At 38.7% G+C, this 14,127-nt stretch overlaps 1 protein-coding gene across 1 annotated transcript in view; it reads left to right on the forward strand.

Moving 5' to 3' along the window:
- Nucleotides 1-4,679, forward strand: part of HFM1 (helicase for meiosis 1) — a gene marked incomplete at its 5' end in the record, with an annotated part of 104,844 nt that extends 100,165 nt beyond the window's left edge. Inside the window, 3 exons of the mRNA XM_081087768.1 lie at nt 1,098-1,206; nt 1,341-1,495; nt 4,125-4,679. Of these exons, the coding sequence (XP_080943894.1) occupies nt 1,098-1,206; nt 1,341-1,495; nt 4,125-4,194 (334 nt within the window). The 3' untranslated portion in view covers nt 4,195-4,679. The remainder of the gene's footprint in view (nt 1-1,097; nt 1,207-1,340; nt 1,496-4,124) is intronic.
- Between the last annotated feature and the right edge of the window lie 9,448 nt (nt 4,680-14,127).

Here is a 14,127-nt window from a genome sequence, read left to right on the forward strand (position 1 = left end):
CCTTATGCTCAAGGATCAATAAAGTGTGGTCTGACCACAGCATTAAGGCTGAGATTGCTGAGGTCTGATTGTGAAAAACCTTAAATGCCATATTAGGCACCATATTAGGAGTCTGTAGGCATCTTATAGGTTACAGACTCAACCTGACCTCAGGACTTGGTGAGTCAAAGCCAACTGTAGAGTATTCCATCTAAAGAGAGAAACCACTACTCAGCTCCAGCGAGTTGTTGCTATGCAGGAAATGGGTGTCTAGTATTGTCAAATATTCTAGTTTAAAAAAATAAAATGCTAGGCATCTAAAATGTTATGTGATATCTCCTGACTTGTAATTTTGACAACTAATTTTAAAAATGTGATAATCTCTAGTGCCCTCCTCCAAAAGTAATAATTATAATGTCTGTAGTTTGGATGTAGCCTAGAGGCCTCTAGTTTTTTACCTCCATAGTAGGCAGTAAGGTATCACCTAAGATTGTTAAGCACAGGATAAACAGTTTGATTACAAAAAAAATCATCGTAGGGATTTGTAGAGTGATATGTATTTCCTTATTGTCTGTTCCTCTACTAACTGTAACTCCCTGAAGATTTCCTTACCGCTTTATTCTCAGATCCTAGTACAATATCTGAGATATGGAAGCAAATAACAGGTGTTTTTTAATGAATGAATTGAATACAGAAGATTAAAGGTGAATTCTACTATGAAGTTATACATAGGAAGATAACTAGAAATGTCTGTCCACACGGAGACCAGAGTAAGGAAAGGGGGTTAAAAGGGAGACCTAGGAAAGATTTACAGATTGCTAGATGAAAGACAATTAAGCATGAGACCCAATTTTTTAAAGAAAATAGTTGAGTGATTATTTCGGTTGCTCTTTAAAATAGTATTCTTACCTAATTTGGAATATCTAAGTTGTTGTTTTGTCCAAAGGAAAGGAGATACACCAAGTCTCCATGAGTCTTAAGAAACAGGGCATCAATCTTTATGGTGACAAATATGGTAAACTTTAATCATATTCTCCAGAGAATTATTGATCTCTAAGTTGGAATGATTTGTTTATCTTATTTGACATATTTTACAAATAATTAACTTTGATTTTTAGTTTTGTTTCATCACAAGAGGAGCCAGATATTTATTTATTAAATTCTGCTACATCCAAGTTTGGCGCATCCTCAGTGACATTTCCTCAACAAGATGAAAATACAAATATTGTAAGAAGCACTTTTTATTTTATTTTTATTTGGGGAAAATACTTTTTTAAAGTGTTACATTGTTTTTCTTTTAAATTCTATTTGAATAGTTAAACTTTCAATGATGGCTGTTTTATTTAAAACTCAAAATATAGGTCCATTTACAAAAAGAAAAACAACAAAATCTGTCACCAGTGATTGAAAGGCTATACTTTCCTCACTCTGAAAAAAGATCAAATTCTTCAAGTTATGTCAAGAAAGTGGATTTCTTTGTTAGAAACAGTGAATGTAAAAACAAAATTGATTTAAGGTAAGAGCCCTTTAAAGACATATCAAGAAATACCAATAACAATTTTTTACAGAGAAATTCAGCATTCTTTTTCCTTGATTATTTTATGTACTTAAAGACATTGAAATTTTAGATCCCTGATGAGCTAACCTTCTCATGGGGATGTAAAGTACAGCATAGGAAATATAGTCAATAATATTGTAGTAACTAACATACATACATACATACATACATACATACATAAATAAGAAATCCAAATGAGATCAGCTAATATTTCAAAAGTTCAAGTTATATTTTAGCCAACCAGTTCTTTCATAATTCTACATGTTCAATGGGGGAAAAGCTACATTAAGTCTAATAAATCACCCACTGCTGCTCATTTTTATGAGTAACTCTGTAGCAGTTTCCCCCACCTCTTGAATAGTCAAAGTCATAGATGTATTGATTAACTGACATTATTTTCTAATATGTTTAAAGATATATCTAAGGAACTTATCTGACAGTTTATGAAGTTTAATTTTCCACCACAAGACTTCCCACAAGGTTATGCATATTGAAGTTCACTTGACATATTTTTTTTTTTTTTTTTTTTTTTTTTTTTTTCATTTTATTTTTTTTTTTAATTAAATCTTTATTGTTCAGATTATTACATTTGTTCCTCTTTTTTCCCCCCATAACTCCCCTCCTCCCAGTTCCCGCCCCACCCTCCGCCCTCACTCCCCACTCACTGTCCTCATCCATAGGTGCACGATTTTTGTCCAGTCTCTTCCCGCATCTCCGACACCCCTTTCCCCCCCAAGAATAGTCAGTCCATTCCCTTTCTATGTCCCTCATTCTATTATAATCACCAGTTCATTCTGTTCATCGGATTATTTATTCACTTGATTCTTAGATTCACTTGTTGATAGATGCATATTTGTTGTTCATAATTTGTATCTTTACCTTTTTCTTCCTCTTCCTCTTCTTAAAGGATACCTTTCAGCATTTCATATAATCCTGATTTGGTGGTGATGAACTCCTTTAGCTTTTCCTTATCTGTGAAGCTCTTTATCTGACCTTCAATTCTGAATGATAGCTTTGCTGGATAAAGTAATCTTGGTTGTAGGTTCTTGGTATTCATCACTTTGAATATTTCTTGCCACTCCCTTCTGGCCTGCAAAGTTTCTGTTGAGAAATCAGCTGACAGTCGTATGGGTATTCCCTTGTAGGTAACTGAGTTTCTTTCTCTTGCTGTTTTTAAGATTCTCTCTTTATCTTTTGCTCTTGGCATTTTAATTATGATGTGTCTTGGTGTGGTCCTCTTTGGATTCCTTTTGTTTGGGGTTCTCCGCGCTTCTTGGACCTGTAAGTCCATTTCTTTCACCAGGTGAGGGAAGTTTTCTGTCATTATTTCTTCAAATAGGTTTTCAATATCTTGCTCTCTCTCATCTTCTGGCACCCCTATAATTCTGATGTTGGTACGCTTGAAGCTGTCCCAGAGGCTCCTTACACTATCCTCGCATTTTTGGATTCTTTTTTCATTTTGCTTTTCCGGTTGGGTGTTTTTTGCTTCCTCGCATTTCAAATCATTGACTTGATTCTTGCGCTCCTCTGTTCTGCTGTCGGGAGTCTGTATAATATTCTTTATTTCAGTCAGTGTATGCTTAATTTCTAGTTGATTCCCCAATATAACATCGAGGGTCTCATTAGTTTTCTTGTAGATCTCATTAAGTTTATCGGCGGCTTCTAAACAGTTCTTGAGAGACCTTAAAAGTGTGGTTCTGAACTCTAGATCTTCCATTGACAATTTTGTCCTGTTTCTTTGTCTCCGCATTTTGTTATGCTTCCTTGGTGCACCCCCTAGTGGTCTTTGTGCGCAGTCTTATAGTTAAATCTTGTAGCTAATTCCAGGGAGGGTTTGACCTCCAGGCCAAGTGGCTATGAGAATCAGCTGTGTCAGCAGTGAGAGAACTTCTGTCCTCTAGGGAGGTGCTAATCTAGCCTTTGCCTGAGGCTATCCGGCAAATGCCTCTGTGCAGGGCTTGGGCGGGGCGGGTCGCACAGGATCAACAGGGTGGGCCGGAGAGAGCAGTGATGGCGGCTCTCAGTCCTGTCCCCAGGGGCTCTGCCTCTCTGAGTCCCAGCACCCGCTGCAAAGCTCGGAGAGAAAGCTGCACTCGCTCTGACCGAAGCCAGGCAGTCCCGCTTCTCCCGTTTGAGTCTGGGTCCCTAAAGACTCGCCTGGATCTGGAGCTCAGAGTCTGCGACTCCCTCCCGATTGAAAACGCCAACCGCGCCCTCCGCCGCCAGCCCGCTCCGCGCGCGCGCACTCCGCACCTCAGAATTTGACTTCAGCACTGCGCCTCCTCTGAGTGTCCGTATGCGTTTCTCTTTCCTCCTAGTTGTAGGACTTCCATTCAGCCAGCGTTCCAGTGGTTTTGGGTGATGTCCGTTCTGTCTTTTAGTTTCACTTTTGAAGTAGTTGTTCAAAGCAGCAAACTCCGGCGTTAACCTATGCCGCCATCTTGGTTCTCAACTTCTCACTTGACATATTAAGCTTTCAGCAGTCTTCAAGTTTATTCATTTTGTATTTACTACATTATTTATTGTGTATTTTAAAATAAATTGTGTTACAATAATAGTTATATTTACATTTGCTTTTTCCCCCCAGTAGGTACCATCCTGATGATAAAGCTGACAAAATGAAGTCTTTTCTGGGAATATTTGATGGTATTTTCTAAAAACAAAAATAAGACAATGCTCTTTATATTAATAAGACAAATTACAAAGATACCTAATTAGAAAGCATGCTTTTTTATTTTTAAAAGTAGATAATAATTGTTCAGATTTATTTCTCTTGGATTTGATCAGTTTTGTTGAAATTTTCACAACAAAATATTTGGACTTATTTATTTTCCTATTATATTGTAACTTTAGGAAAAGTACTTTTACAGTGGCTTTGTTTCAGTAAACTGATAATTAAATTTTACTTAGAAATAATTATGTTTAATTAGATATTTTGAATTATGACAAGAACCAGTTTAAAATTTTAGTTTTATATTTTTTTAAGAAAAAAGGTATTCTGTTAAAGCAAAATAATGCTAGTTAGTGAATCTTCTAAATTATTCACCAATGTTGTTTTGTCTTACTGAAGATTTTTACGAATCCAGTAGCTATCTGAATCTGTTATTTAACTTCAAGCAATAAATGAAACATTAGTCAAATTAGATTATTGTCTTCTTTTAGCTTGTTTTTCAGTTAGTGAACTCGTAAAACTTTATGTTGGCTTTTACTATAACAAAAGGTATTTCCCATTATTTTCAATGAATTATATCTCAATTTTATGTATTGACTAGAGGCCCGGTGCACAAATTCATGCACGGATGGCGTCCAGCCAGCCCGTCCCAATGGGGGACAATCGGGGCTGGGCCAGCAGGGAGGGGGGCGCAGGAGGTCGTCCGGGAGGGCACCACGGAAGATTGGCCAGCCGGCCCTGCCCCTGATGGGATGGGGGGCAATCAGGGGCAGGGCCAGCCAGAGGGAGGCGCCGTGGGAGGTTGGGGGTGCCAATTGGAGCCCCAATTGAGCCATTTGGCTGCTGCAGTGCACGTCATAGTGACCAGTCGTTCTGATTATTCCATTGTTCCGGTCGCTTGGCTTTTATAGATGGATGGATAGATAGATAGATAGATAGATAGATAGGTAGTATATAGGCACACTATGCAATAGTTATTATCTAATTTATTTATAGATACAACTAGAAGCCTGGTGCACAAAATTCGTGCACCAGGAGGTCCCCTCAGCCCAGCCTGCAACCTCTCCAATCAGGACCCCTTGGGGGATGTCCGACTGCCCAATCAGGGATCGTGCCTAAACCGACAGTCAGACATTCCTCTCACAATCCAGGACCGCTGGCTCCTAACTGCTCACCTGCCTGCCTGCCTGATCGCCCCTAACCGCCTCTGCCTGATCACCTCTAACTGCCCCCCCCCACCGCCAGCCTGGTCGCCCCCATCTGCCCCCCCCCCCGCAACCTGGTTGCCCCAAACTCCCCTCCCCCCCCCCCCGCCACCAGCCTGGTTGCCCCTAACTGCCTCCACCTGCGAGCATAGTCGCCCCCTACTGCCCCCCCCCACACCGGCCTGATCATCTCCAACAGCCCCCCTCTGCTGGCCTAGTCGCCCTTAACTGCCCCTTTCTGCTGACTTGGTCGCCCCTAACTTCCCCCCCCCCCTGCTGGCCTAGTTGCCCCCAACTGCCCCCCTGCCAACCTGGTTGCCCCAAATTGCCCTCCCTGCTGGCCTGGTCACCCCAACTGCCCCCCTGCCAGCCTGGTTTCCCCTCACTGCCCCCCTCTGCTGGCCTGGTTGCCCCCAACTGTCCCCCCTGCTGACATGGTCGCCCCCAACTGCCCCCGCCCGCTCGCCTAGTTGCCCCCAACTGCCCCTCCATGCTGGCTTGGTCACCCCTCACAGCCCCCATGCTGGCCTGGTCGCCCCTCACTGCCCCCCTCTGCCAGCCTGGTCACCCCTCACTGCCCCCCCCACCCCCCCCCACCCCCCGCCAGCCTGGAATTGGAATCATACAGGGCTTGTTTGAAAACAGATGCTGGGCACCATACCCAGAGCTTCTGATTCAGTAGGTCTGGAGAGGGACCCAAAATTTGGCTTTCTAACAAGTCCCCAGCTGATACTGATACTGCTGATTCAGGGATCACATTTTGGAAATCACTGCAATAGAGGTTTGAAGAGCTGTGGGAGTTCATAGGAGAGAGAACACAATCCTGGCCCTGTGGTCAGGAAAGCCCTTATAGAGAAGTTCAAATTTGAGTTGAGCCTTGAAAGATGAATAAGAAAGATCTGATGGACAAATATATGAGAGAAGGATATTCTAGGCAGAGGGAACAGCTTGAGCAAAGCTCCAAGGGAGAAAAGTATCTATTTGACAACAGTGAATAAATAGATCATTTTAAACAAAGGTAAATGTTGTAGATGTTTGAAATGTACCTTAAGGCCAGGTTGTGGAGGACTTTAGATGCTAAGATGAAAAAACAAAACAAACAAACCTGAGCTTTACTCAGCAGACTAATGTTTCCCAAACTTGCCTGATCATAAGGAAACATATGGATGAATTATTAACTATATAAATTCCTAGATCTCACCTCAGAGCTACTGATTGAGAAATTTCAAGTGGACAGGACTGGCAATTCTATAATCTTCCAAGTCATTATGATCAGGCTGATTTTGGAAACACTTGGGAAGATATTAGGTTTACTTCCTAAGTAATCAAAATAAATGAAATATTGACAGTGTTATAATAGACATACCTTACTTTGTGCACATGTCTACCTGGGAAGTTATATGTATGTTAAATATATGTAACTCAGAACCCTGCTTCCTATACTGATGACTTAAAGGAATATTCTCTTGGTGAGGTGAATAATAAGCCTAAAGTTTCCTATTTTGTAAGTTAAGTTTTAAATATAGTGGCTTTACTTATTCATATAAAACAAACCATACAAGAGAGCTTTTAACAAAAAAGCTTGTTTGGGTTAAAATTTTTCAAAAGCCTTTTTCAATTAAAAAGGTCCTTAAAAACCAAGATGGTGGCATAGGTAAACACAGTACTCACTGCTTCCCACAACCACATCAAAATTACAATTAAAATACAGGACAGCCATCATTCAGAACCACCTGAAATCTAGCTGAATGGAAGTCATACAGCTAGAAAAGTAAATAAGAAAGTAAGTTGAGACTGGTAGGAGGGGTAGAGGCATGGAACAGGTTGCTCTAATACCCACATGTGGCATGGTTTTAATTCAGAGGCATATCTTGGCTATAGAGCCCTCCTGTGAGGAGCAGGGGGTCCCAGACAACCAGCCCAGGGTTCCAGTGCTAGAAAGAGAAGTCCCCATAACTTCAGGCTGTAAGAACCAGTGGGGATTGTGGCTGAGTGACACGGCTGCTGGAGTCCCAGCAGTTCCTCTTAAAGGACCAGTGCACAGATTTACTCAGCAGGCTCCCTCTGTGCTCCCACGCTGGGCAGAGGCTTGGGGGATCCAAGGGTATATGGGGAGGAACTGCATTGTCTGGCACCCAGGCAATAACTCAGGGGCAGCTTTCTCGCAGATAGGTGTGCTCACCGAATTCATTGTTCCTATGCTGAGACCTTCCCCATCACAGAGCTGACTAGCAGGCACCGTATGTGAGTCTCCATCAACCTGGCTTACACTGTTCGATCCACCCTGATGATTCCCTGAGACCCCACCCCATCCAATTTTCAGCCCCACCCAAGCTGTTTGCAGCAGCTTTTCCATATGAATGGCCTGTCCTGGCTCAGGCTTCAGACTCTCTTAAAATCTCTCAAACAGCAGTTGGTTTCAGTATGTCCCATGTCATTTAATAAGAGGCACAAGGCCTGGCACTAGCAGCAGCCTGCCTTACTTCACAGCTGGGCCTTGCCTGGGCTAACACTTCCAAGGCTAACACAAGTAACAGCCATCCACAGATAGCTCTGTAGCTCCTGACAGGTAGCCTCAGGCAGTAGCTGACTTTGCACCTCTCCAGATGCCCCAGAGCCAGTGCACCCAATGGACAGCTTCAAACCATACCAGATTACAACTCTACACATCCACGAGTGATACACTCAAGAGTCAGACTTAGTAATCACCAAATCCCCACTGAAGCAAGTCCTATTCCATAGGGGTATCTCCTGTACTGCAGCTCTTCCACTGTAGTCACAGCTGGTCCTCACAGCCAATTGGCCTGGAGGTCAATTTCTCCCAGTGACGTCAACAGCAATCAAGGCTCAACTACAATAAGACTGTGCACACAGCCCACACAGGGGTGCACCTAGAGTACCCAGCTCAGGTGACTGGAGAAGCTGAACCATTGGGCCCTATAAGACACCAACTACACAAGACCACTCTACCAAATCCAGGAGACATAGCAGCTCTACCTAATACATAGAAAAAAGCACAGGAAAACAGCCAAAATGCGGAGACAAAGAAACATGTCACAAATGAAAGAACAGAAGAAATCTCCAGAAAAAGAACTAAATAAAATGGAAGCAAACAAACTAGTAGATACAGAGTTCAAAACAATGGTTATACGGATGCTCTAGGATCTTAATGAGAACTTCAAGAGGCTTAATGAGAATTCCAAGAATCTTAGAACATCAAAGACACGAAAAAGGACCTGTCAGAAATTATGCATATACTAACTGAAATAATAATTTAAAAGAATTCAACAGTAGAGGATACTGAGAATCAAATCAGCAATTTGGAATATGAGGAAGCAAAAAACGCCTAATCAGAAGAGCAAAAAAGAAAAAAGAATCCAAAAATATGAAAATAGTATAAGGAGCGTTTGGGACAACTTCAAGCATACCTACATTCACATTATGGGGGTGCCAGGAGAAGAGAGAGAAAAATATTGAAAACCTATTTGAAGAAATAATGACAGAAAAATTCCCCTACCTGATAAAAGAAATAGACTTACAAGTCCAGGAAGCACAGAGAGACCCAAAGAGGAACTCAAAGAGGCCCACACAAGACACATCATAATTAAAATGCAAAAGATTAAAGACAAAGAATCATAAAAGCAGCAAGAGATAAGCAGTTACCTACAAGGGAGTGCTCAAAAAACTGTCAGCTGATTTCTCAACAGAAACTTTGCAGGCCAGAAGGGAGTGGCAAGAAATATTCAAGTGATGAATAACAAAGACCTACAACCAAGATTACTCTACCCAGCAAAGCTATCATTTAGAATTGAAGGTCAGATAAAGAGCTTCACAGACAAGAAAAAGCTTGAAGAGTTCATCACCACCAAACCAGTATTACATGAAATGTTGAAGGATAGTCTTTATGAAGAGAAAATAGTAGAAGAAGAAAAAAGATTAAAAGTATGAACAATAAAATGGCAATAAATAAATATCAACAATTGTATCTAAAAATCAAAATAAATGGAAAAGGAATCTAATAAACAAAAATAAACTGATGAATAAAATAGAGCCAGTGGCATGGAAACATGGAACAGACTGACAAATCTCAGAGGAAAGAGGGGAGAGGGACTGGGGAGAGATAAACCAAAGAACTTAGAAACATATATGCATTACCTATGGACACAGACAGTAGGATGTTGAAGGCCTGGGGTGGGGCAGGAACCGAGTAGAAGGGAACAAGGTGGGGGGAAAGGAGGACATCTTTAAATACTCTCAATAACAAAGTTGGTTGTTTGGTGTGTTGTTATTTTTTTGTTTTGTTTTGTTTTGTTTTTAAGATCCTTAATAGGCTGTATTTTTCTCACCTATAATGTTGGCATAATGGCATCTATGTCACATGTATGGAGGGAAAATTTAATAAGCCACTGCATAGGAAGCCCTTAGTTTAGGGACTGATGCTCAATAAATGATAGTTGTTTGTAATTTTTTTAAAAGTGTCCTTAACAGCACTTTAAATAAGCCATTAGTGGTAAAATAATACAATATTTATTTGTCATGTTTGAGTTGCACTAAGTTTCATAGGATTTGACAAATGAACTGTTGACTTTCCACAGATGTATCATCCATGGGAAAAATTTTATCCTAGACTTCTCTCTCCTACATATACTTCCTCCTGCTTCCAGATGGATACCCTCATCCCCGTCCCCTCCTCACTAACATTCTTAGTTGGTTTATGGTCAGAGCATACAAATCTATTTTAATATTGCCTTAAATAAAATGTAATTAGAAAATAAATCCTCTGCAAATTCTATTGTAATTTAAAGCCAAATAGAAATGACTGCTGAATTACTCAGGTTTTGGCAAAATTTACTCCATAGTAGCATCAGGTAAAGGGTCTCTTTATCATGACCCCATTGCTAAGAAACACCCCCATTAGGGACAGTAGGGAACCACTCTTAGAGGACCTCAGGTGTACAGATTACATGGGTAACATTTACCCACGGCATCCTAGATAAATGGTGTCTGTATGTAAGAACCTTCGCTTTTGTGGGACAGAGAATGCACCAGTGAAGAGGAAGTCAGGGCAAAGAGGAGTCAACTAAGCTAAGCTTAGAATTAAGCTAAGTAAGTAAGCTAAGAATTTCAGTGTGGGTTTTGGTTAGTTAGTGGGACAAACAGGAAAACCCTGACACTTCTTGCCCTTCGGCATTTCAACTGCTGGCTCCTTGCTAATCAAGTCTGATTCAAACCTGTAACACGGAAAACTCCCGGGGACTGGTTAGGTCTCAGGACCTTCTGTGTCAGAACCTACATTTTAATAAGATTCCAGGTGATTATGTGCACATTCAAGTGTGAGAAGCCTTGTTTACAGTGGAAACAAAAGGAGGCAATATCAGAATTTTAAGAGCATCCATTCCAGAAGACAAGCATAAGAGTAATGATGATTGCTTGATTTTCTGCACATATATTTCCTATGTTAAATGTAACATGGTGATATAGCTCTTGTTTAATTGCCTTTCAGTAGAGGTTGTTTTCTTCACCAACTGTAAATTATCTTTATAATTCTCATGCATCAACTGGGTGTTTGTTTGTTTTTTATGTAGCTTGAGAGGCACTTAGGCAATTTATAGAGTTTTATTTTAATTAACATAATAAAAGCAGATGATTCAAAAGAGCAGTCTTTGTCTTGCTTTTTTTCACATTTCAATTTGGAAACCATTCCCCAAACTAACATATGCCTTAAGAATCCCTACATACTTCATCAAAACAAAACAAAACAAAAGCCAAACCCCATAGTATTCTGAGAGATTTAGATAAGTGTGCATAAACCAGCACTCACAAATTATATATTGTAGCTATAAATGTTTTTATTAAAAAAGGAATTAACATTCAGCTTTGTCTGAAGTACTTCCTTATGACAGTAGATGGCTTTAATCCTTTAGAAACTACACAAACAATAAAATCATTCTTTTCTTTCTTTTTTTCCATATTGATCAGTTTGAAAATTTAAACATTTTACCATTTAGAATTTTAATAAATTTTTTTAAAGCAAAAAAGAATTTTACTGCAGTATTTTTCTCATTTCAAGTTTATTAAAATTTTAGCAATATAAATTATTCAAGTTGCATACTATCAAAAGATCAACTCAGTGAAGGCCACATTAAAAAAAAAAATGGACAAACAAAACAATACCCCAAAATGAAAAGAGAACAACATAAAGGTGATTCATCAGCAGACCAGGTAGATGCTCAAATGCTAAACACAGCTCCTTTTCAAAAAAAAGTCTTACCATAACAGCTACCAGGGCTAGCCAACATTACTGACAACTACTATGTGCTTAATCTTGTCCTAAGCCCTATAGATGGCATATTTAGTTTAATCCTTCTGATAGCCCTATGAGATAAATTCTTTTGTTGTGTATATATTTTATACATGAGTAAGCTAACTAGGTTGCCAAAGGGCACAAAGCTTGAACTTTGTGTGATTTGAGAATCCTTTGCATAACCTCCTTAGAAATGGATGAAAAACTGACTACATCTAATCATCAACGTTCATGATTTTTTTAATCTTGAGAGTTTTTCTCTTGAAGAATTTAAGGCAAATTCCAGAGAGTTCTTCACCAGGACACATCCTATAACTCAGTCTCCAGTTTCACTCTAATTTCCAAAGAAGCAAGACTGCTGTGACCTTCTCCCTAGATTATCTGCTCATTGTGCTAGGCCTTTCAACCTATAACCTTAGTAGACATCTTTCCATTTGGCCATGAACTCTCTGATCACTGTTTGTTTGTTCATGCATAAGCTTTTATATTTTCTGAAGACTATTTGTTTATTTTTCCTAGGTCAATGACTTTAACTCAGTATTTTGGAGAGAAAGAGAGAGAAGAAGGCTGTTTTCAACAAAACACTCTTAGTAAAGGCAACGTGGCTTTGTGGGGCAGCCTGTGTCATGGAGCTTCTCTGCTGCTATCAGTGAAGTTGGCCTGAGTAAGAGACAGAGGAAACGCAGCTCCCTCTGACTTTTTTTGGGGCCATGATACTTCAGTAACATCTGCAGTCAGATGCCTCTCATCTTCCCATTTTTTTTTTGCCCATAATATATAGTTATATGTGGTCTTTTTCATACTTCTCATCTAGGAATATATTGTTTTGAAGAAAAGTTTGAAAGTTGAATACAAATCATTACTTCTACCTTATAAAAATATGACTGAACAAAGTTACTCTTGAAATTCTATTTTTATCTTAAATTAAAGTTTAAAGAAAGGAAGGGGATTAGCAGTTATTATTAGATTTTATGTTAAAAATTATTAACTTTCAATATATAAATTTCAGGTTTCCCCAATAGGCTTTATTACTTCTTCTGATTGTCTTTTCATTTTCCTGTGCTGTCCATCAACCATTTTCTATCCTTTTGGGATTTTCCTCAATTTCTGTTTGCATTACAATGCCATATTTCTTTTGTTTTAAATGATTTTAATTTCATTTTTAATATATAGTGAGAACATACTGTAATAAGTTCATTTCACTACTTTTCACTTTCAAAATAACTTCGTCTTTTGAAATGTTCGCCTCCTAAAATAAGTCAAGCATTTTAGGGTCTTCATAAAAAGATATTTCTCTTTTCCCTTTGAATTTTTTGTATCTATAGAAAAGAGTTTCATGTGTCCACTTTTTTAAAGTAGAGGTGTAATACTTATTTCTACATTTGATAGTATTTCCATTGAGAAAATTATGTAAAATAATTTTGGCTTTTTATGCTCTTTTGATAGAAGAAATATTGTTTTCTTTTTTTCTAATAAAAACGTTTATTAGATTTTTTTTCTAATTATGAAAATAGCATATGTTTATTTATAATTCCTATATGATAAAAATAACTTCATCAGTTATATGCAATAGACTAGTACTCATAGCAACATAGACCTAAAAAACGTAATACTAAGTGAAACATGTAAGAAACAGGATGTGATACTAATTTAAAATACCTGTACAAAAACAAAAAAGTTTTATAGGAATACATACAAACTGAAAGACTGATATCAAGTGCCTTAGAACAGTTGTGTGTGGGGGAGGGGGACTGGGGGAGGGGTTGGAATGATCTAAGTGGAAAATGGGGATAAAAGAGAATAAAAGAAGAACTTTCAGGTAATACAGAATTGTACAGAAAAGTTAAAATCACCCTGAATCCCGCTATTTGTGGGGCAGTGCTGTGTTATGGAGCTTCACAGTTAGCATATTTTGGAACATACCCATTCAGATACACACACACACGCACTTATAGTGGGATTATAATCTGTTTGTAATCTTTATTTTAATTTAACAATACAATATAAACATGTTGACATACATAATCATTTTTATGTAGCACATGCATGGATGTACATACTTATTTAATGACTACCATAATGATGTATATTGAAATAATATCCAGTTTATAACTAATGTTACCATGAGCATTCTTATACATACATCTTTACCTATATGCCTTATCTTACATATACATATTTAAATTATTGAAACAAATTGTTCAATTGCCCTCCAGAAATACAATTTTTACATTTCCCATATGAAACTTTCTGATTCCTACAAGGTTCTAAAATGTAAAACACTTGTAAAACCAACCTACCAACAAAAGTATCTTTAATTTCAGACACCCAAGTGTCCAGATCTCAACAATAGAGTAACTTTAGTTCAGAATCCACTCTATTTAGTGAGAGATTGAAGACTAGCAAATAT

This window comes from Myotis nattereri (genome assembly GCF_964212035.1).
Source record: "Myotis nattereri genome assembly, chromosome: 3".
In the NCBI taxonomy this organism is placed as follows: Eukaryota; Metazoa; Chordata; class Mammalia; order Chiroptera; family Vespertilionidae; genus Myotis; species Myotis nattereri.